This window comes from Mizuhopecten yessoensis, unplaced genomic scaffold, assembly GCF_002113885.1.
Source record: "Mizuhopecten yessoensis strain PY_sf001 unplaced genomic scaffold, ASM211388v2 scaffold10597, whole genome shotgun sequence".
NCBI lineage: Eukaryota > Metazoa > Mollusca > Bivalvia > Pectinida > Pectinidae > Mizuhopecten > Mizuhopecten yessoensis.
In genome coordinates, this window is record NW_018408626.1 from 113,093 (window position 1) to 138,300 (window position 25,208).

At 39.4% G+C, this 25,208-nt stretch overlaps 1 protein-coding gene across 1 annotated transcript; it reads left to right on the top strand.

Moving 5' to 3' along the window:
- The first annotated feature begins 19,915 nt into the window (after positions 1 to 19,915).
- Positions 19,916 to 20,848, top strand: LOC110461286. Its single transcript, XM_021514707.1, has one exon. The coding sequence runs from the start codon at positions 19,916 to 19,918 to the stop codon at positions 20,846 to 20,848; it is 933 nt and encodes a 310-aa protein (XP_021370382.1).
- The last annotated feature ends 4,360 nt before the right edge of the window (positions 20,849 to 25,208 follow it).

The window sequence follows — 25,208 nt, forward strand, 5'->3', positions numbered from 1 at the left end:
AATGAGGTCGCTTTAGACCACATGGAACAGGACATGGAAGATATCAAAATTCAAATTATACCTGAAATAAAACAACAGATAACAACGGAAGAAAATGAAAGACTGAGTTGAGAACTATGGGGACGAAAATGGAACCTGGTAATTCGGGGAATTGAGGGGGAATCGAGGGAGGCGCCGCGGACATCACTTAAGCACGTGAGGGAATTTTTCAAAAAGACCCTAGACATCGATGACGATGTTACCAAGGACCTCCTATTTACGGCCGTACATAGGTTACCGAGCGGTCAACCCGGGAAGAAAAACATTATCGTGCGTTTTTCGGCCCTCATGGACAGAGACTTTGTCCTAGATAAGGCCATTAAAAAACTTAGACCAGGATCGGGTTTCGCTGTTGTGCCAGATTTACCACCATCGCTTGCCAAATTAAGACAAGACCTCCTGGGAAAAAGACGAAATTTACCAGAGGAAGAGAGGAAAAACACAAAACTGGTATACAAAAGATCCGCACCATTTTTGACACTTGAAAAGAAAAAACTCTAAATGTTTCTAAATGAACATCCTATAATTACATCATGCAACAAATTCATTGATACTCTATATGTACATTGTGCAGTGAGACATGTGAATGTGATCGAATTATTTTACGTAATAAAGTGACAGATTTAAATTATATCAATTCTTTTTTTGAAGGAATGTATGCACTATTGACTATATATATATGTGCTACTGTTTGATATTTAAATATACTAATGTTCTTCATGGTGCACCCTACGACATAAATGAAATGTTTTCACTGTTAAATGTACGAATACAAAACTACGAAACAGTATTAGCAGCCCTGATTTGATACAAATTAAACCTGCCTATTGGAAAATGTCATGAAAAAAAATGTTTTAAAAGTTTGATATATATGAAAGGACTGCACGCATGCACTGCATTGGGAAGTACTACAGTATATATATGACATGTATAACTATGAAAGCACTGGCAATTGTTCCTGTCTAGAATGATTACTACAGTTTATTCCTATCCTCGAGTGTGTCGGACGTGTGCCATACGCACGTGCATTGTCCTCTAGGCTACACAGTATGGAGATATAACTGGTGAGTGTGTATTTTAAAACTTGTGTGTCTGTCTGACCCTACCCGAGGATACTTTTTTGGCCTATGTTGATAAATATGTTGAGTTGATCTATGTGATGTAGTAAAGAAAACTTGGGGAAAAAGTATTGTTAGCTCATCGGAAATCTTGGTCCATACATACATATATAATATAGAGAGATTCTACGTGGCACGTAACGTGCACGCCACGGGCCTCTATTTCAGGATGCTGGTGACTGATGTTTTTTTATAAATAAACACTCATACTGATAATATCCCCTCTATTTAGGCATCCTTTTTTAACCCATAAACATTATGAAATCTTCATGGTTCGCGAATTCTTAAACCGGAAATAGGATATATGATTTGCACATGCGCAGTCTAACAAATATGGCAGCCCCCATGCATCTCTTTATGAGCAACACAAGGCTCGTCGAATTGACGGTAAATAAAACAGTAATACACACATTAAGTCTTTTATTCTCGTACATTTTAATAGGTCAGTTGATAAGATACCGATAAAGTCCATTATGGCTAATCATTGCGCCCGCTTTATCACAAAATGCAACTATCTGTACTGTTACAGCAAGCATAACATTCCAATTCTCGCCAGAAATCTCTTTTAGGGCTCAACAAAATGATATCAGACCATATGCATGTGGCAGAGACGATATTTGTGATATCTATATTTATAATATTACGGTATATACATACATATGTTCTGATATAGTAATAGCGATCTTCATATTGTGGTATAGTTATTTCCTTATTTTGGCCTCTTGGATTGGTTTGGTTATATATATTTTTATCATTGGTCAGTTTTGTAAGTTATCCCGTTGTCACCTCTTGGGTTAGCCAATGGTCAAGGGTTTCTTTGTTTTCTTTGTGTAACCGGTGGTTTTTGGCGCATTATTTATCAGAGACTACATGACGTCTTGACGAAGCAGACAAGACAGGACACTGGTAAGAAATTCACTAACTTGCACTAATTAATACTTCTAATTCTAAATCATCTGTTTCCATTTATATTGTTAAATTGATAGATACGATCATACTAATTAATTCTTGATTCGTTATTAGCTGTACGGTATATATATACTGCGTCATTTTACTTGTATTTTATATATACGTGTTTCTTTGTCATATAGAAATTACGAGTACACGTAATAACCTCGGATAATTCCGTACGACTTCAAATGGCTCTGTTCCACAAATAGGTACAGTTTTCTATTTTAAAACTTATAGTAATTATTGATGAATGTATTTTATTGTACACTTTGTCTATTTATTGAGTAACCTCCGTATCAATAAAAACTGAGCTAAGATAAGATTTACATCATATGTTCAATATTACATGTGTATAAATATCAGTAAATATAATGTTAATCTAGATGTAATATAACTTTTATAATTTATAGAACTATAATCTTACATGTAACGTCTCAAGATAACTTCGTGTGAATTCACAGTGTGCTACATGTATATGTGCGTTATGAATGAGTTGTAGATCCCATACATATATCTGAAATGTAATTATTATATAATTGCAGGGTTTAATCATTTATGTCTAAGGAATGGGAACTACGCACAATAAATCGTGAAGAACTCTCACAGTGTTTGTTGATGTTTATCTACAAAATCCACCACTGCTACATGCATCTCGATCTGCCATAAAACTTATACACACCATTTGCGCACTATACAATAAGTCTGCTCTAACGTTTTACACAACCTCATCTCACTATCCTTGTCACGGTCATTGTAGTAAAATAAATAAAGGATATAAAGGCTACCATAGTAGCTACTGTATATCTGAACTTTGCCACTCTAGACACAAATTTAAAAATCTATTTGTAGCGGCTGTCTTAATGTTTTAATAATAAAATATATTTTGATTAACAATAATTTGATTAAATGTATGTCAAATGCAATATGCCTACAGTATAAGCCTAGTTACTCTACAAATGTAGGTCAATATTAATTTAATTAGATTAATAGATACACATGGACGTACATCAGGATTGTTTAATATAAATACCCCGGGATATATTTGAAATTGTATGTGCGCTTTGTAAATCATGATCAACCGACACCTGTGAGCTTTCAAATAACTTTCAAAATTCCCGTAATGATTGTCATTCATTGTGTAATTTATTGTCTAACACATATACTTTACAATACTGCAGGATGTAGTATGAGGTGGTTTGTTTTTTTGCAAAAAGTTTTCTTTTATTGTTATTGTTATGTTCAATGTGCAATTATATTCAAATAATTGGAGACATCTGTGGATGAAATGATATACAATGATTTTCTTTTATTCAATAATAACTGAAATGATTTGTAGAATGTTATAGAGACTTGGCTCTCTATAATGGTTGGGTACACGGAAGGAAGGGGGGGGGGGATATTGGGGAAAGTTAAAATTAAAAAAACAAAATCACATTAACTATAGCACATGACCTTATAATATATATATGTAACTCACAACATAACATTTTTATGCACTTGCACAAAACAGATCATGGACTCGTGTATATAATTAAAACTACTAATATAGGCGAGTCTAGTTTTTTAAAACCATGTAGATGCATTTATGACCATGGCTAAAGGGCTTATAATCGGAAGCTTAAATTGTAGAGGGTTGTCTTCAGATCCGATAAAACGAAGGGATTTCTTTGAAAAATGTAGGAATAAATATGACATTGTTTTTCTTATAGATACACATTCAGATTTAAAGGTTGAAAATCAATGGAAAAATGAATGGGGATATGAAGCCTGGTTTAGTTCTTATACGTTAAATAGTAGATGAGTTGCAATTCTATTTAAAAACTCTTTTGGATTCAAATTTTTGTCAAAAAAAGAGGATCAAAATGGAAATGTCTTAATTTTTCAATATTCTTTTGATTTCATCTGATAAAAACTTAACTCTAGTGGCAGTATATGGACCAAATAATACAGATGTTAATTTTTATCATCAACTTTCGCATCATCTTGAATTATGTGAGAATACATCTATCATCATAGGTGGTGACTGGAATGCACCACAAAACTATGTTAAGGATACGAAAAACTACATAAATAGAAACAATATAGTAAATCAGGGTAAAATTATAGATATTATAGATACTTTTGATCTCATAGATATATGGCGAGAGCAAAACCCAGATGTAAACTTCTTTACTTGGCATGGACCAAACAGGAAACAGGCAAGATTAGACTATTTTCTAGTGTCTTCAGATTTGGTTTCTACTGTTGTTAAGAGTGACATTGAGATAAGCTATAGGTCAGATCATTGTCCAATATCAATAGAACTCGAATTCATAAAACAAAATAGGGGTAAAGGAACATGGAAATTTAACAATAGTTTATTGAGAGATCCAGATTATGTAAATTTAGTAAAAGAATGTATAAATGTAGTACTTAATCAATATGCAGAAAATCCTGAAGTAGAAAATAGGGACTTATTAACATTTACGATTAGCAATAACTTGTTATGGGAAACCATCAAATTCACAATAAGGGGAAAGACTATTGCTTACTCGGCCAAAAAAAAAAGGGGAAAGGGGCCTAGAAGAAAAACAGTTAGAGTCCAAAATAGAAACACTACAAAAAGCAGAAAACAGACAATTAGATATTATTGAGGAATTCGAGAATGAATTAAAATTACTTAGGGAGAGAAAAATTAAGGGTATTATTTTAAGAGCGAAATCAAGATGGAAAGTAGAAGGGGAAAAAAGTACTAAATATTTTTGCAATCTAGAGAAAAGACATTTTCAGGAAAAACTCATCCCCAAACTTATTAAAGAAAATGGACAGGAACTTACTGATCTTAAGGATATAATGGCAGAACAGAAACTTTATTATGAAAATTTATATAAAAAAAAAAAACAGAAAATAATCAACACAATTTTTTCGATGATTCAAATCCTTTCATAAGCAAATTATCAGCTGCACAAAGTGATCAATTAGAAGGTATATTAGAGTACCGGGAGTGTCTTTTCTCAGTAAAAAATATGAAAAATGATAAATCACCTGGTATTGATGGATACACTGTTGAATTCTACAAATTCTTCTGGGCAGATATACATATTTTTTTAATTCGCTCACTAAATCAAGCACATCTAGATGGTTAATTCTCAATTTCGCAACGACGTGGTATGATAACTTGTATCCCTAAAGAAGGTAAATCTAAAGTATATATGAAGAACTGGAGACCTATAACGTTTTTAAATGTGGATTATAAAATTGCTTCATCCGTTATTTCAAACAGACTAAAGAAAGTGTTAGACATCCTCATTAGTGATACACAGAAAGGGTTTTTAAAAGGAAGATATATTGGGGAATGTACTAGATTAATTGCTGATTTAATAGAAAAAACAGAAAAAAATAAAATTCCAGGCCTTCTTTTATTGATTGACTTTGAAAAAGCCTTCGACTCTTTGGAATTTAATTTTATTTTCGACTCTCTACAATTTTATGGTTTCGGGCCATCCATTATCCAATGGATTAAATCTCTTAACAAAAATAGTTCATGTTGTATTATAAATAATGGACACTGTTCTGATTTTTTTGATGTACAACGTGGAGTACGACAGGGGGACCCTGTAAGTCCCTATATATTCATTTTATGTGTAGAACTACTTAGTTCAGCTCTAAAATTTAACCCAAATATAAATGGCATTACTATCAATAATTCAGAATATTTAATTAACCAATTTGCAGATGACACATCTTTCACATTATCTGATGATCCAGTTTCCCTTGCAACAACTTTAGACATTTTGGACAATTTTGCGAAAGCATCAGGTCTCAAAATAAATGTTGAAAAAGCAGTTTGGATTGGGGCGAGACGGGGTTGTGGGTTGGAACTTCTACCTTAAAGAAATTTATTATGGAATCACCAGGGAATTTTTGAACTTTTGGGAATAAAATACAATTTTCAAAAACCAAATATATTTGAAGACAATTACAATGAAAAATTAAAATCAGTCAAAAATTTATTGAAAAATTGGTCTTTCCGAAATCTCTCATACATAGGAAGAGTAACTGTTATACGAACTCTAGCATTACCTATCCTCATCCAGACATTAACTGTTCTTCCAGACCCACCTTCATATATCATAATAGAATTGCAAAAATGTTTTTTCAATTTTTTGTGGGATGGAAAGCCTGACAAAATCAAGAGAAATGTAATGTATAGTGATTATCATAATGGGGGACTACGTCTCCCACATGTTTTAACTTTTTGTCATGCACTCAAGATGTCTTGGATTAAAAAAATATTAACCCCCTCAAATCAGGCAGCATGGAAAACACTATTATTAGACAAACTAGAGTGTTTTGGAGGCGACAAAATTTTCAAAATGACAAAAGACGGATTAACGTTATTAGCCAAAAAAATTAATACCTTTTGGATGGAAGTGTTTACGGCTTGGGCCTCTATGCAAGAAAATGTGTCCCCCACAACCCCAGAGAAGGTGGTCTCGCAACCAATTTGGTATAATTATTTAATTAAAAGAGGCAATAATTGCATTCTTTATGAAAACTGGTGTAAAAAAGATGTATTTTTTATTTCTGATTTATAAGAAAATAATCAATTCATGTCTTGTGATATTTTTTCTCAAAAGTATAATATAAATGTAAATTTTATAGATTACTATGGAGTTATTAATGCCATACCAAGAAATTGGAAAGACATTTTGCAGAATATAAATGGTGACATACCTTATATAACTTATAAATCAATAATCTATCTTAATACACATGATAAAGTTACTAATTATTTCTATCATATTCTTATCCAAACCATCTCTGAAAAACCGGTGAATAGTCAAAGAAAATGGCATGAAGATCTCCATAGTAATATTAGTGAAGAATCTTGGGAATATTTTAACTCGATTCCAAGGGACATAACTGATGACACAAAACTTATTAACTTTCAGTATAAAATCATACACAGGATCATCTACACCAACACAAAATTAATGAGATGAAAATTAGCTGAAACTGAAAGATGCACATTTTGTACAAATGAGAGAGAAACTATTATACATCTTTTTTGGGAAAGCAGTATAATAAAAACATTTTGGTTATGGCTGATAGATACGCTAGAAAATAAGTACCAAATTACCTTGCCCAGACACCCAACAACTTTTACTTTTGGTGTAATAGAAAAAGAACATGGAGACGAGATTAATTTTGTATTGCTCATTATGAGATACACTATTTATTCATGTAAGTTAAAAAACACAGCTCCTACCATTCTGGAAGGGAAAACATACCTTCAGTTTTATAATAAAATAGAAGATATGGGTCTGTATGCCTATAACAACAAAAAGCAAGAAAAAAATAAATGCAAATGGATTTTTATCAATCATTTACTTACTTAACTGAGCTGACATTGTTAATATATTTTGGGTAAAGTCTTTAGAGCCATATATTCCTGTCGATATCTTCACATCCAAATGTATTCAAAATAGAAATGATCTGTCTTACTTACAGATGTCATGGTACTCTGTACTTGTCTTTAAAAAACGTGAAATATCCGATGGAAATATAATCTAAATTAATATAAACTTTGTACATGCATGAGTAAACAGTTAAACACACACACACATATATATATATATATATATATATACGATTCTGATGGGTATATAGTTACAGACTGAAAATAGTTATATGAAACAATTGTAATGTGCATGTAACTGTAGTAAAATGTGATTATGGAAAAAAGTTGAATAAAAAAAAAAGGAGGTTGTTAAGGGTACCACCGCGTCAGTTGTAATCGTTAAGGTTAAGGGTACCACCGTGTCGGTTGTAATTGTGAAGGTTAAGGGTCCCACCGTGTCAGTTGTAATCGTTAAGGTTAAGGGAAACACCGTGTCAGTTGTAATCGTTAAGGTTAAGGGTAACACCGTGTCAGTTGTAATCGTTAAGGTTAAGGGTAACACCGTGTCAGTTGTAATCGTTAAGGTTAAGGGAAACACCGTGTCAGTTGTAATCGTTAAGGTTAAGGGTAACACCGTGTCAGTTGTAATCGTTAAGGTTAAGGGTACCACTGTGTCAGCTGTAATCGTTATGGTTAAGGCGTCAGTTGTAATCGTTAATGATAAGGGTACCACCGCGTCAGTTGTAATCGTTAAGGTTAAGGGTACCAGCGTGTCGGTTGTAATTGTGAAGGTTAAGGGTACCACCGTGTCAGTTGTAATCGTTAATGTTAAGGGTACCACTGTGTCAGTTGTAATCGTTATGGTTAAGGCGTCAGTTGTAATCGTTAATGATAAGGGTATCACCGCGTCAGTTGTAATCGTTAAGGTTAAGGGTACCAGCGTGTCGGTTGTAATTGTGAAGGTTAAGGGTACCACCGTGTCAGTTGTAATCGTTAAGGTTAAGGGTACCACTGTGTCAGCTGTAATCGTTATGGTTAAGGCGTTAGTTGTAATCGTTAATGATAAGGGTACCACTGTGTCAGTTGTAATCGTTAAGGTTAAGGGTTCCATCGTGTCAGTTGTAATCGGTTAGGCTAAGGGTACCACCGTGTCAGTTGTAATCGTTAATGTTAAGGGTACCACTGTGTCAGTTGTAATCGTTAAGGTTAAGGGTACCACCGTATCAGTTGTAATCGTTAAGGATAAGGGTACCACTGTGTCAGTTGTAATCGTTAAGGTTAAGGGTACCACCGTGTCAGGTGTAATAGTTAAGGTTAAGTGTACCACCGTGTCAGTTGTAATCGTTAAGGTTAAGGGTACCATCGTGTCAGTTGTAATCGGTTAGGTTAAGGGTACCACCGTGTCAGTTGTAATCGTTAAGGTTAAGGGTACCACCGTGTCAGTTGTAATCGTTAATGATAAGGTTACCACTGTGTGAGTTGTAATCGTTAAGGTTAAGGGTACCACCGTGTCAGGTGTAATCGTTTATTAAGGGTTCCACTGTGTCAGTTGTTATCGTTATGGTTAAGGGTACCACTGTGTCAGTTGTAATCGTTAATGATAAGGGTACCACTGTGTCAGTTGTCATCGTTAAGGTTAAGGGTACCTACGTGTCAGTTGTAATCGTTAAGGTTAAGGGTACCACCGTGTCAGTTGTAATCGTTAAGGTTAAGGTTGCTACCGTGTCAGTTGTAATCGTTAAGGTTAAGGGTACCACTGTGTCAGTTGTAGTCGTTAAGGTTAAGGGTACCACCGTGTCAGTTGTTATCGTTTGATTTAAGGGTACCACGTGTCAGTTGTAATCGTTAAGGTTAAGGGAACCACCGTGTCAGTTGTAATCGTTAAGGTGAAGGGTTCCACCGTGTCAGTTGTAATCGTTAAGGTTACGGGTACCATCGTGTCAGTTGTAATCGTTAAGTTGAAGGGTACCACCGTGTCAGGTGTAATTGTTAAGGTTAAGGGTACCCCCGTGTCAGTTGTTATCGTTTAATTTAAGGGTCCCACGTGTCAGTTGTAATCGTTAAGGTTAAGGGTTCCACCGTGTCAGTTGTAATCGTTAAGGTTAAGGGTACCATCGTGTCAGTTGTAATCGTTAAGTTTAAGGGTACCACCGTGTCAGGTGTAATTGTTAAGGTTAAGGGTACCACCGTGTCAGTTGTTATCGTTTAATTTAAGGGTACCACGTGTCAGTTGTAATCGTTAAGGTTAAGGGTACCACCGTGTCAGTTGTAATCGTTAAGGTTAAGGGTACCACCGTGTCAGTTGTAACCGTTAAGGTTAAGGGTACCACCGTTTCAGTTGTAATCGTTAAGGTTAAGGGTACCACCGTGTCAGTTGTTATCGTTAAATTTAAGGGTACCACGTGTCAGGTGTAATCGATATAAGGTTAAGGGTCCCACCGTTTCAGTTGTAATCGCTAAGGTTAAGGGTACCATCGTGGCAGTTGCAATCGTTAAGGTTAAGGCTACCACTGTGTCAGTTGTAATCGTTAAGGTTAAGGGTACCACTGTGTCAGTTGTAATCATTAAGGTTAAGGGTACCGCCGTGTCAGTTGTAATCATTAAGGTTTAGGGTATCACCGTGTCAGGTGTAATCGATATAAGGTTAAGGGTACCACTGTGTCAGTTGTAGTCGTTAAGGTTAAGGGTACCACCGTGTCAGGTGTAATCGTTAAGGTTAAGGGTACCACCGTATCAGTTGTAATCGTTAAGGTTATAAGGGTACCACCGTGTCAGTTGTAATCGTTAAGGTTAAGGGTACCATCGTGTCATTTGTAATCGTTAAGGTTATTGGTACCACCGTGTCAGTTGTATTCGTTAAGGTTAAGGGTACCACCTTGTCAGTTGTAATCGTTAAGGTTAAGGGTACCACCGTGTCAGTTGTATTCGTTTAGGTTAAGGGTACCACCGTGTCAGTTGTAATCGTTAAGGTTAAGGGTACCATCGTGGCAGTTGCAATCGTTAAGAAGAGTTCGACTCAGTGTTTTTTTATTTGGAGCAGTCTCCCTTCTTCAAAGAATAAGCAGCGGACTTTTTCCGGCTTAGAGTTACTACAATGTCAAGTTTTTCTAACAGCCTGTAAGCTTTGCGGCTCGTAAATTTCCATTCAAGTTGATAATGTGTTTTGTATAATTTTTGTATTGCTACATTCGAGTGTGTAGAGTTTTCAACATAAAAGTTCGACACTGCATTTTTTTTTATAATTGGTATTGCTATTGGTAATGATATAGTTAACCTCTTGGTACGCATCCTTGATATCCAGGGGTTACGCTCATTTTCGCTCTCTGCAACCCTGGAATCTGTCATAGCAAAATCGAAGGCTAAGTGTGCAGCACCTTGTTAACGAGAGGAGAAGACTAGTTTGTTCCGTCGATGTACATCAAAAGAATCTCGCGGTGGCGTAAAGGTAAAACTTTCTGGCTTTGAAGTAGGGTGTCGCTCCTCTTTAATCTTCAAAGAACAAGCATCAGCCTAGTGATTGGTCATAATGTTTTACCTGACACCGATCAAATAGCTTTGACATATTCCAGGGGTGTAAAGAGCGAAAGTGAGCATAACCCTGGATATCGAGGATGAGGGGTGTAGAGAGCGAAATTGAGAGTAATATTACGATTGATTTTATATTATTATTGAGATTACTGTGTAGTAAAAAAAATATGAAGAATTTATGTATATCAAGATATCTAGTTATTGTGTAAATCAAGTTTAGCGAACATGCTATCGATACAGTATATGGAATTATCAAACAAAATCCAATGCCAATGGTTGTAGGATTCAAACAGATGATACTCCAGGTCTCGGCTTAATTGAAAGATTAAAAAGGCACTCATTAGAAAAACGATTGTCAAGAATTAAGGAAAGTACATAATGAAGCCGACTAGTACTTGTAAAGTCAGCCTAACACTAAGGTCATGATGTCCAGAACTTTCGGACTTTGTACTTTGATATATGTATGTATATGTAAACAGTCACGTTCAACTTGTTCTTACATAACACGGTTAAACAAGAACATAGTGACATGGTCAGTTAATTATTATCCCGGGCCTATCACCAAAACAAGGGTACCGAACCGACCCTTGGTGACCAGGATCACATGATGTGAAATTCTGCATTTGTTGGTCAAGCAGTTAGACAATTGACCATCACTATGGTGCTGAGTATAAAAAAAGCTCGATCTCTCCCAAACAATCACTTTGGGAATGAAAATCTAAAGATCGCCTTGCTTTTATTTTAAGGTAAGAACTATATTATATAATACACCTCTTAATTGTAAATATAAAAGCGATAATATAGAAAAAGAATGTTTTATGTTGTATAAGGAATAGTTATGAGTAAAAGTTAATTACTATATATTAAAAAGAAAATAGTTAACAGTAAATTATGAAGTGCAAGAAAGAATTGATAATTTTTACTGTATATTGTATATAGTAAGTATTGAGTTTGTTTGTTAATAAAATATTTTATTATGTAAATAAACACTTTGGGAAGGAAAATCTAAAGATCGCCTTGCTTTTATTTTAAGGAGGTCAGACTGAATAAGTGTCTCACAGCAAGAACAGAAAGGAAACAAATATCTTCATAAATCTAGTCTGATAGTAACCCCTGGATATCGAGGATGCAAGTTAAAGCTTCATATCAACTACCTTTGAGGCATAAAGCATATGTAAGGCACTGTAGTCTAGTAGTAGGATGGTAGTCTAGTAGTAGGACGGTAGTCTAGTGGTATGATGGTAGTCTAGTGGAGACACGGTAGTCTAGTGAAGGCACGATAGTCTAGTGGAGGCACGGTAGTCTAGTAGTAGGATGGTAGTCTAGTGGTAGGACGGTAGTCTAGTGGAGGCACGGTAGTCTAGTGGAGGCACGGTAGTCTAGTGGAGGTACGGTAGTCTAGTGGAGACACGGTAGTCTAGTGGTAGGACGGTAATCTAGTAGTAGGATGGTAGTCTAGTAGAAGGACGGTAATCTAGTGGTAAGACGGTAGTTTAGTGGAGACACGGTAGTCTAGTGGGAGGACGGTAGTCTAGTAGTAGGATGGTAGTCTAGTAGTAGGACGGTAATCTAGTGGTAAGACGGTAGTCTAGTGGAGACACGGTAGTCTAGTAGAGGCACGGTAGTCTAGTGGAGGCACGGTAGTCTAGTGGAGACACGGTAGTTTAGTGGAGGCACGGTAGTCTAGTGGAGGCACGGTAGTCAAGTGGAGGTACGGTAGTCTAGTGGAGGCACGGTAGTCTAATGGAGACACGGTAGTCTAGTGGTAGGACGGTAGTCTAGTGGTAGGATGGTAGTCTTGTGGAGGCACGGTAGTCTAGTGGTAGGACGGTAGTCTATTGGTATGACAGTAATCTAGTAGAGGTACGATAGTCTAGTGGAGGCACGGTAGTCTAGTGGTAGGACGGTTGTCTAGTGGTAGGACGGTAGGCTAGTGAAGTCACTGTAGTCTAGTGGTAGGACGGTAGTCTAGTGGTAGGACGGTAGTCTTGTGGTAGGACGGTAGTCTAGTGGTAGGTTGGGAGGCTAGTGAAATCACGGTAGTCTAGTGGGAGGACGGGAGTCTAGTAGTAAGACGGTAGTCTAGTGGTAAGACGGTAGTCTAGTGGAGACACGGTAGTCTAGTGGAGGCACGGTAGTCTAGTGAAGTCTCGGTAGTCTAGTGGTAGGACGGGAGTCTTGTAGTAGGACGGTAGTCTAGTGGTAGGATGGTAGGCTATTGAAGTCACGGTAGTCTAGTGGTTGGACGGTAGTCTAGTGGTAGGACGGTAATCTAATGGAGGCACGGTAGTCTAGAGGTAGGACGGTAGTCTAGTGGAGGCACGGTAGTCTAGTGAAGTCTCGGTAGTCTAGTGGTAGGACGGTAGTCTAGTGGTAGGTTGGTAGGCTAGTGAAATCACGGTAGTCTAGTGGTAGGACGGTAGTCTAGTGAAGTCACGGTAGTCTAGTGGTAGGACGGTAGTCTAGTAGTAAGACGGTAGTCTAGTGGTAATACGGTTGTCTAGTGGAGACACGGTAGTCTAGTGGTAGGACGGTAGTCTTGTAGTAGGACGGTAGTCTAGTGGTAGGACGGTAATCTAATGGAGGCACGGTAGTCTAGAGGTAGGGTAATCTAGTGGAGACACGGTAGTCTAGTGGTAGGACGGGAGTCTTGTAGTAGGACGGTAGTCTAGTGGTAGGACGGTAATCTAATGGAGGCACGGTAGTCTAGAGGTAGTCTAGTGGAGACACGGTAGTCTAGTGGTAGGACAGTAGTCTAGTGGTAGGATGGTAGGCTATTGAAGTCACGGTAGTCTAGTGGTTGGACGGTAGTCTAGTGGTAGGACGGTAGTCTAATGGAGGCACGGTAGTCTAGTGGAGGCACGGTAGTCTAGAGGTAGGACGGTAATCTAGTGGAGGTAGAAGTAGGACGGTAGTCTAGTGGAGGCACGGTAGTCTTGTGGTAGGACGGTAGTCTAGTGGTAGGGTGGTAGTCTAGTGGTAGGACGGTAGTCTAGGGGTAGGACGGTAGTCTAGTGGAAGCACGGTAGGCTAGAGGTAGGACGGTAGTCTAGTGGAGGCATGATAGTCTAGTAGTAGGACGGTAGTCTAGTGGTAGGACGGTAATCTAATGGAGGCACGGTAGTCTAGAGGTAGGGTAATCTAGTGGAGACACGGTAGTCTAGTGGTAGTCTAGTGGTATGACGGTAATCTAGTGGAGACACGGTAGTCTAGTGGTAGGACGGGAGTCTTGTAGTAGGACGGTAGTCTAGTGGTAGGACGGTAATCTAATGGAGGCACGGTAGTCTAGAGGTAGGTAGTTGTAGGACGGTAGTCTAGTGGTAGGACGGGAGTCTAGTGGTAGGACGGTAGTCTAGTGGTATGACGGTAATCTAGTGGAGACACGGTAGTCTTGTGGTAGGACGGTAGTCTAGTGGTAGGATGGTAGGCTATTGAAGTCACGGTAGTCTAGTGGTTGGACGGTAGTCTAGTGGTAGGGCGGTAGTCTAGTGGTAGGACGGTAGGCTAGTGAAGTCACGGTAGTCTAGTGGTAGGACGGTAGTCTAGTGGTAGGATGGTAGTCTAGTGAAGTCACGGTAGTCTAGTGGTAGGACGGTAGTCTAGTGGTAGGACGGTAGGCTAGTGAAGTCACGGTAGTCTAGAGGTTGGACGGTAGTCTAGTAGAGGCACGGTAGTCTAGTGAAGGCACGGAAGTCTAGTGGTATGACGGATGTCTAGTGAAGGTACGGTAGCCTATTGCAGGCACGGTAGTCTAGTGTCTAGTGATCGGACGGTAGTCGAGTGGAGGCACAGTAGTCTAGTTGAGGCACGGTAGTCTAGTGGTAGGACGGTAGTCTAGTTGAGGCACGATAGTCTAGTGGTAGGACGGTAGTCTAGTGGAAGGATGTAGTCTAGTGGTAGGACGCTAGTCTAGTGGAGACACGGTACTCTAGTGGTAGGACGGTAGTTTAGTGGAGCCACAGTAGTCTAGTGGAGGCACGGTAGGTTAGTGGTAGGACGGTAGGCTAGAGGAAGGACGGTAGTCTAGGGGAGGCAAGGTAGTCTAGTGGAGGCACGATAGTCTAGTGGTAGGACGGTAGTCTAGTGGAGCCACGGTAGTCTAGTGGAGGCCCAGTAGGCTAGAGGTAGAACGGTAGTCTAGTGGTAGGATGGTAGTCTAGTGGAGGCACGGTAGTCTAGGGGTAGGACGGTAGTTTAGTGGAGACACGGGAGTCTAGTGGTAGGACGGGAGTTTAGTGGAGCCACAGTAGTCTAGTGGAGGCACGGTAGTCTAGTGGAGGCACGGGAGTCTAGTGGAGGCACGGTAGTCAAGTGGAGGGACGGGAGTCTAGTGGAGGCACGGTAGTCTAATGGAGACACGGTAGTCTAGTGGTAGGACGGTAGTCTAGTGGAGGCACGGTAGTCTAGTGGTAGGACGGTAGTTTAGTGGAGACACGGTAGTCTAGTGGTAGGACGGTAGTTTAGTGGAGCCACAGTAGTCTAGTGGAGGCACGGTAGGCTAGTGGTAGGACGGTAGGCTAGAGGTAGGACGGTAGTCTAGGGGAGGCAAGGTAGTCTAGTGGAGGCACGGTAGTCTAGTGGTAGGACGGTAGTCTTGTGGTAGGACGGTAGTCTAGTGGAGGCACATTAGTCTAGTGGTAGGACGGTAGTCTAGTGGTAGGACAGTAGCCTAGTGGAGGCATGATAGTCTAGTAGTAGGATGGTAGTCTAGTGGAGACACGGTAGTCTAGTGGTAGGACGGTAATCTAATGGAGGCACGGTAGTCTAGAGGTAGGACGGGAGTCTAGTGGAGGCACGGTAGTCTAGTGGTAGGACGGTAGTCTAGTGTTAGAATGGTAGTCTAGTGGAGGCATGGTAGTCTAGTGGAAGCATGATAGTCTAGTAGTAGAATGAAAGTCTAATGGTAGGACGGTAATCTAATGGAGGCACGGTAGTCTAGAGGTAGGACGGTAGTCTAGTGGAGGCATGATAGTCTAGTAGTAGGATGGTAGTCTAGTGGTAGGACGGTAATCTAATGGAGGCACGGTAGTCTAGAGGTAGGACGGTAGTCTAGTGGAGGCACGGTAGGCTAGAAGTAGGACGGTAGTCTAGTGGAGGCACGATAGTCTAGTGGTAGGACGGTAGTGTAGTGGTAGGACGGTAGTCTAGTGGTATGACGGTAATCTAGTGGAGACACGGTAGTCTAGTGGTAGGACGGTAGTCTAGGTGAGGCACGGTAGTCTAGTGGTAGGACGGTAATCTAGTGGAGGCACGGTAGTCTAGTGGTAGGACGGTAGTCTAGTGGAAACACGGTAGTCGAATGGTAGGACGGTAGTCTAGTGGTAGGATGGTAGTCTAGTGGAGGCACGGTAGTCTAGTGGAGGTACGGTAGTCTAGTGGTAAGACGGTAGTTTAGTGGTAGGATGGTAGTCTAGTAGTAGGACGGTAGTCTAGTGGTAAGACGGTAGTCTAATGGTAGGATGGTAGTCTAGTAGAGGCACGGTAGTCTAGTGGTAGGACGGTAGTTTAGTGGTAGGATGGTAATCTAGTAGTAGGACGGTAGTCTAGTGGTAAGACGGTAGTCTAGTGGTAGGATAGTAGTCTAATGGAGGCACGGTAGTCTAGTGGCAGGACGGTAGTCTAGTGCTAGGATGGTATTCTAGTGGAGGCACGGTAGTCTAGTGGTAGGAAGGTAGTTGAGTGGTAGGACGGTAGTCTAGTGGTAGGACGGTAGTCTAGTGGTAGTATAGTAGTCTAGTGGAGGCACGGTAGTCTAGTGAAGGCACGGTAGTCTAGTGAAGGCACGGTAGCCTAGTTGAGGAACGGTAGTGTGGCAGTGAGTATTTTGTTTAAATATAGTTTGATTAAAATCTTTCAGACTTTCTATATATTACCAAAGTGGTAATATTAGTATTCATTATGTTGTACTTTTAAATAATGTATCTCTAGCGCTATCTATTTTAATACATGTACTTGTCAAACCTGTTTGTGCAGTTCACATGTCCACCTGAGTATTTTTCACCTGTATTGTATTGTCATGTCTTGTCACGTGATTGCGTGTTCGTACGTGTACCCGTGAGTTTTACTGGCATTCCTGCACTTGACATGAAGAGTACCTGACGTACATGTAACACGCTCTTGTACAACCTATATACATGTAGACGACATATACCTACAGACTATGAATTGAATAGTGCAGCAATATCATAAAGTAAGTAATAAGAATTATAAACCATTTTAAGTTATGCTATCAATAACCTTTATGGAATTATATATATTTCAATTAGATGAGGCTAAATTATCTTTCCTTTATTAGACATATTTTGGGTGTGGTTCGTCATACTTTTTATGATGAGAACCAATGGAATTTACTAAGCCTATTTTATGAAGTATTTACTTAATTAAGATGTTCTTTTTTTCTCCCATACAGATGAGTTGAATATATAGACGACAAGCCATTGTTAGTATTATCATTAAGACCCCTGTCGGATTGATAGGGTAGTTATTTGTTAATCTATACGTTATGTAAATTATGGGACTATTGAAATTAATGTATGTTAACTTAATGGATAAATTGTGTAATTTATCATGAAGCAGAATGATATATTTATCATAGAGTCGTAATGTTAATTGTAACCGTTACGGGGATCTACACATTCTCAAAAATATCACTTTATTTGATATTTTTTTTTCTGTGGTTATGTAAATTCATGACATTAAAATTTATAGAAACTGAAGCTTCATTCAAATTTTCAGTCTTTTCTTCTCTCCACCCAAACCGGAAGTATATAGTAACTACCAAACCAGACGGAAATCCGGATATGTTTGGGCTATCATGATTCTCTTTTCACACGATTTAGAGGGATAAGACAAAGTATATCATGTCGGAAAATAAAATTGGAATTTAATCACCAATATACTTAACTTTTATAATAACAGATAATAACAGTTACATTTGATTAACAATACATCTTCAAATATGAAGTCCCTCTACTGGGCCTCATTCTGTCCGCAACATTACGCTGAGGCCATATATGGGGCAATTAAATGCAACCGTACCAAATGCATTTGTGTATTCTCTTGAACTGTATAATTCCTTCGAATGCTTTTCTTGACTTATTACTAATTTGACATTTATCGCTATGAAACGAATAAATAGATAATATTTTAAACAATGTTATTTAGAAAATAAAATTGAAAAACACAGCATTTAGACGCTTCTCTCGTTTCAGGCAATGCCTGTTTTGAAAATGAATGATTTGCCCAGCAACAGATTCAAGTATATTATAAAAAAACAAACAATTACAGGTTAATTGTGTATGTATTAAAATGGGTAATGTTCTGATTCAAAAATTATAGTATACTATCGAAACAAAAGTACGGGCTGCGCTCTCTCCAGGCCATGCCTGAGTCATATTATATTGCATTTGTATTATTGTAGGAGTCTTCTTTGTGATATCAAATAAACAACTAAAATGGAATCACAGTATTGGATATTCTGTCCTGAACCAATGTAGAGTTGCATTGACCCGGCTACAGTTTGGCGCCCAAGTAGATTTTTGACTGCATTTGAATATTTTGAGACGGAATGTTCCCGCCTAATGTCTGTGCCGTGGGAGCCTCGATTTGGAGCATCAAACTGATGACCTTCACCTTTGAGGTTGGAATTTCGCACTTCCGGTATACTTGCATGCTTAATCAAACGGTGGAATATTCTATTCCCAATGGAAGGACTTGTCTGCCGGTAAATATATTGTTTATCTAGTAACAGTTGATGTTTACAAGAAGATCGTGTTTGGAATAGACAATTTCATTTGATATACATTTGTGTTTATTATCATAAGAAAGTTGTGTTGTGTACTGTGTTTACATCGCGTGTGTTGGAGCCGTACTTATACAGCACAGGTAAACCAGTGAAACCCAGCGATTCACACCTGAGTGAACAGTACCAGTTTTGACTGTAGTTGTCGGAGCGTCTTCGCCGATAACATTTTGGAACTTAAGCAGCTCGTGAACTTTATTTATTTAATTTTTCTACTTTTGCTTAAACATTGTTATTTCATGTAATCTATTTTCAGGTTTGTTGTACTGTGTTATTTTTATACAGCATTTCATTTGTCAACTAGGTCGATCATATGTTTCTTTACATTAGTTAGGAATGTGTGTGTTTAGACTCTTGATATTGTAGACTTTGTTTGAGTATAGTTGGATCCATAGACCCAAACAATTATTTTTTTCTCATTAATATAATTCATTAATTCAAGTTATTGTTTATTTTTTCTCTCAAATTTCATATTTTTGATTTTGTTTTTGCCCATTTTTTTTCTCTCTTTTGATATTGCCGTGATATTGTCTTGATACATTATTTGTATCTATATATAGGTTATTTTTTTTAAGTATTGAATATATTGTCCACATTTCACTTGTGCTGTCACTTTGACTCCAAGGCTGTTGACTTGACTTTGACAATAACTGATTTCTGCAACGTTTATATATAATTTCTTTGACAATAGCTGATTTCTGTGACATTTATATATTTGTGTTACATGTTGCACTTATACGTTATGTGTTTTGTGTTGATTTTCTTTACTAGTACTGCTTATTTATATGGTTGTTGTTTAATCTTCGATTACTTCAACTTGTGATTGTTGTGGAAACCAAATTGGAACAGGCTGGATATTTGAGGATCATACAGGTAGGTATAGTCATCTGGTATGGTAAATATTGATGTCCATTTTGGTGCACATGTACTGGTAAGTTGGGTCTGGTATGGTAAATATTGATGTCCATTTTGGTACACATGTACTGGTAAGTTGGGTTTTCATGTGTTTGAATTTGTTTTGATTTTCAGAAAGGTTTTTTTAGATTGCATATCACTTGACTTTTGTAAATTTAGTTTAATTTGTATTGATCCATCATGGCTATGGAGGGATCATTCTCGGAAAAGGATATGAAGGTGATTACAGCTACTCTTGTAGCTATGGGTTACAAAGCCGAGGAAGGGCAACTTAAATCCGAGGAACTACGGTCCTGGATTAAGTCAAAGGAAGGTGCTAAGGATGTCAAACAGGAAGATGATGCTACTTTTGCTTTACCTACCCCTACAATTACTGTCAATCAACCTGTAAGGATTTCTATTTTCTCCGGTGAGGAAAAGGACACACCATATGGCTTATGGAAATACGAGGTGGAATCCTTGCTAGTATCCAAGGATGAGGATGTGGTGGCTCGGGCACTTCGTCGATCTGTGAAGGGTAAAGCTGGAACAGTTGTAATGCACCTTGGACCAACAGCCCCTGTGAAGAAAATTCTCACCAAGATGGACAGCATATTTGGCACTGTGGAAAAGGATGAAGCACTTTTAGCACGATTGTATAGTGCTCGACAGCAGGATAACGAGGATGCTTCTTCATGGAGGTGTCGATTGGAGGATATCTTGAACAAGGCTGTGAGTAGAAGGGAGGTAACCTATACTGACACAGGAGACATGCTGCGTACCATGTTCTGGACTGGATTAAGACGAGATCTGAAGGATATCACCGGCCATAAATATGATGCCATCGATGACTTTGACGACCTGATGATTGCTGTCCGACAGGTTGAGCAGGATCTTAACAAAAGGAAGGAGGAGAGACGAGTTAGCCCCAGCGCAGATGATTCCAAGATAAAGCCTAGTCCTGCACACATGGCGAGTGCTGTAACGAAAGATGACTTAACAGAAATGAAGGCAATGATTAAGCAGCTGACAACAGACATGGCCAAGATGATAAGTAATGAGAAGCAATACTCAAAATCTGGAGTTACAAAACCATTCAAGCAGCAGGTGGAAGACATCAGAATCATGGAGTGATGGACCCCTGTGTTGGCGATGTGGCCAGAGAGGACATATTAGACTTGGATGTCGTGTACGACTTGACCATTTAAACGGTGACAAGCCTATGAAGAATGACGGTTCTTAGGCTTGGAGAGGAGAGCCATAAACCATGCTATACAACCAGACAGGAAACACGTACCTGGAGAGTTGGTTGGTTCCCCGAGTGAAACACAGGTGTTTATTGCAAGGAACAAAATTCAGGGCTTTGTTAGATACAGGATCTACTGTCTCTACTGTTTCTGAACAATATTATAGAAGTTCTTTATCTAATTTTTGCCAATTGTTGCCTGTAACAGATTTCCTTAATGTAGAATGCGCAGATGGAAACCTTCTTCAGTACTCATGATATATTGAGGTCGATATAGCTGTTCCTGGACTTGGTGGAATGTCACAATCTTGTTTACTGTTAGTTGTTCCAGATAGCAATTACAATTCGTCAGTTCCGTTGCTACTTGGTACTAATGTACTTTTTCCCTTGATGCATGCCTGCAGTGAGGAACATGAAGCAAGATTTCTACAGCAAGCGGACCTACATGCACCTTGGTACCTCGCATTTAGATGCTTATCCATACGGGAACGCGAGTTGGCAAGGAATGAAAATAGACTTGGACTTGTTCGATGTGCGGAAACCAACAGTATAGTAATGAAGCCAAACAGTTATGTAAAGGTGTATGTGGACAAGGGAATTAATTACCATCAGACATGTGCCATGCTGCAACCTTCCAAGTTGGCTACTATTTCATCGTTGTTGACTCTGACACCTGGAATTATGGAATATGATGGTAACAACAAATCGGTGACTGTACAGCTATCTAATGTCACAAGTAGGACTTTGACAATTCATCCGAAAGCTGTGATTTGTGAGCTTCAACCAGTTATTATGGAGCAACTACCACCTTCCATTGATATACAGGGAAAGAGTCCAAGTATATATGATGTCCTAGACTTCACTTCATCCAAGGACATGCCATTATCACCATATCAGCTTAGTTAGGGAATAGAACTTATACGTAAGTATGAAGATATGTTTTCAAAACACGATGAGGATATCGGCCATCGGATTGAGCTGGACAACGGCGCTCCTTTTAAGCAGCGACACAGGAGAATCCCACCTTCCATGTTAGATGAGGTTCGTGGACACCTTCAACAACTTCTTTCGGGAGGAATTATAAGGAAATCACACTTTCCATGGTCATCTAATGTGGCCCTTGTGAGGAAGAAGGATGGGAATTTGAGGATGTGCGTTGACTATCGACAGCTCAATAATCGTACTGTGAAAGACTCCTATGCCTTACCAAGGATAGAGAAAAAAATTGGATTGTTTGGGTGGCAATAAGTTCTTCACTGTGCTGGATATGAAAAGCGGCTATCACTAGGTGGAGATTGATGAGGAACACAAAGAGAGAACTGCATTCACTGTTGGACCACTAGTTTTTTTTTAATTCAATCGGATGCCAATCGGGTTGTCAAACGCCCCAGCCACTTACCAACGGCTAATGGAGGAATGTCTCGGAGATTTGCACTTGAAGATATGCCTCATATATCTTGATGACCACATCATATTTTCCGATACTTACGAGGAACATCTTCGTCGACTGGATCAGGTATTCCAACAGAGAATGTAACCTGAAGATTTCCCCAAATAAATGTTGTTTCTTCAGAAACCGAGTGAAGTACGTTGGACACATTGTTTCTGAGGCAGGTGTGGAAGCAGATCCAGATAAGGTAGCAAAGATCAGAGATTGGCCAGAACCATCAACGCCTGAGGATGTCAGAAAATGTCTAGGATTTGCGGGATGTTATCGCAAGTTCGTACAAAACTTTGCTCAGATTGCGCGCCCACTTACTAATTTGCTCCCATCTACCCAGGAGAAGCAGAAGTCTAAGAAGGTGGACAAAGATCAATAGAAGTGGGGTGCTGAAGAAAGAAGGTCATTCAAAGACTTGAAGGATGCTTTATCATCACCATCTGTTCTCGGGTTTGCTGACTACACTAAATCATTTGAAATCGATACAGATGCCAGCGCAATGGGTTTAGGTGCTGTTCTATACCAAGAGCATGAAGGGGAATGTCGTCCTGTTGCCTATGCCAGTCGTGGACTTACTAAAGCGGAAAGGAATTATCCAGTTCATAAGCTAGAACTTCTAGCTATGAAATGGTCAATCACAGACAAGTTCCACGATTACTTGTACGGAAATCGCTTTACAGTTTATACGGATAATAACCCATTAACGTATGTTCTTTCCTAGGCTAAACTTGATGCTACAAGCATCGTTGGATCTCTGCGTTAGCAGCATTCAATTTTGATATCCGCTATAAACCTGGAAAGTCGAATCTTGACGCGGACGCTTTATCAAGATACCCAGGCCTTGAAGTCAATCATACTACAGACATTCAACATATCACCAGAGAATGTGTGGATGCTGTATGTAGCGCAATGATTGAGGGATCACCATACCTGGAAACCATGTGTTTATCTACCAGCATACTGGATGGCATGGACACGGGACAGGATGTAGGTGGATATACACCTGCTCAGATGAAGAAACTTCAGCAGGAAGATGAAGCTATAGCTGACATATTACCTTATGTAAGGAATCGACAGAGACCTTTAAGACTAATGAAAAAGAGTAGCGAATTCAAGATGTATTCCAAGAACTTTGATAACTTAACATTAATGAGAGGTGTCGTATACAAAAAGACGAATGAGGAAAGACCACAGTTGGTATTACCATTACGGCTGAGGCGTAAGGTACTCCAGGCCATGCACAATGGTGTTGGGCATCCAGGACGTTATCGGACAACATCAAGCATACTAGACAGATTATATTGGCCAGTGATGCGCAAGGACATTGATGAATGGGTCAAGCTGTGCGATCGCTGTACTCGAGCAAAGACACCGGCCAGGGCACGTGCTCCATTAGTCAGGAAAGAGACCTCGCAGCCGATGGAACTTGTGTGCATTGATTTCCTCACCCTAGAACCATCGAAAGGAATTTTCCAGTATCCTTTGGTCATCACCGACCATTTCACAACATATGCCTAAGCTGTACCTACACGGAATATGTCTGCTCATACTACTGCGGATGCCCTCTACAACAATTTCTTTGTACATTATGGTATACCAAAACGAATCCACTCTGATCAAGGTGCGAATTTTGAAGGAGAGGTAATCAGGGAACTGCGTTCTTTATTAGGAATAGAAAAGTCGAGAACGACTCCATATCATCCTCAAGGTAACGGAATGTGCGAGAGATTTAACAGGACTTTCATGGATATACTCCGCACTCTTGATCCTAAGGAAAAGAGCAATTGGAAAGCTTTTATTGGACCTTTCACCCATGCATACAATTGTACAAGACACGATACAACCGGATACTCACCATATTTCCTGATGTTTGGCCGTCAACCCAGATTACCAGCGGATGTTGCTTTTGGTGTTACTCATTCAGACGAGGATTCTTCTTCACCTCCAAGCAATGCTTATGTGGAAGAGTTGCGAAAGCGCCTACAGCAAGCCTATCATTTGGCTTCGTCTAATGCTGGTCAGGCCCAGGATAAACAGAAGGAGGATTATGACTTGAGAGCATGTGGTGCCACTTTGGAGCCAGGTGATCGAGTACTTGTTAAAGTACTAGCATTCCAGGGACGCCATAAAATTGCTGATCATTGGGAGACTGATGTGTATATCGTCGAACGCCAGCCGAATATCGATATTCCAGTTTTCGTTATTTAACGGGAAGACGGGACTGGAAGGAAACGTATCCTACATCGGAACCATCTACTCCCAATAGGATATTTGTCACCAACTTCTGGGAGTACACAGGTTCCAAAGCGACCAAAGCCCATGCCCAGAAAGAGGAAAATTATGGAACCAGACAAAACAGCAGCAACAGTGGATGCGGAAGTGGAACCAGAGGATCAGAGTGATACCTCGTCAGTGGATATCCACGTTTCCACACCAGAATTAGATTTACTAGTTCTTGGTATTCCAGCTCAGGAGGATGACTATCCGAATAACACTGACTGGGATGGTGAGGTTGAGGATGACGGTCCATCTCAAGACGTTGAGGACGAACAACCTCAGACACCAGATGTAGAGCTTAGGAGGTCCCAACGTATTAGACAACCACCCCTAAGATTCACTTCTGGCGACTATATCATGTCGACTCAGGAACCTGATTGGCAGCGTAAGGTAAGTTACCTGATGAGATTGACAAAATCAGAGGAGTTTTTAAAACTTTCGCCACAGATGGCAAATGCGGTTACGTCCCTTGTTGTAAGTAAAGACTGACGAGGACGTCATTTCATTATCAGAGGGGGGTATGTGGCAGT

Excerpts from the sequence above, each read along its gene's own strand:
- LOC110461286 (XM_021514707.1), top strand. The coding sequence starts at position 19,916 with ATGGCTATGGAGGGATCATTCTCGGAAAAGGATATGAAGGTGATTACA.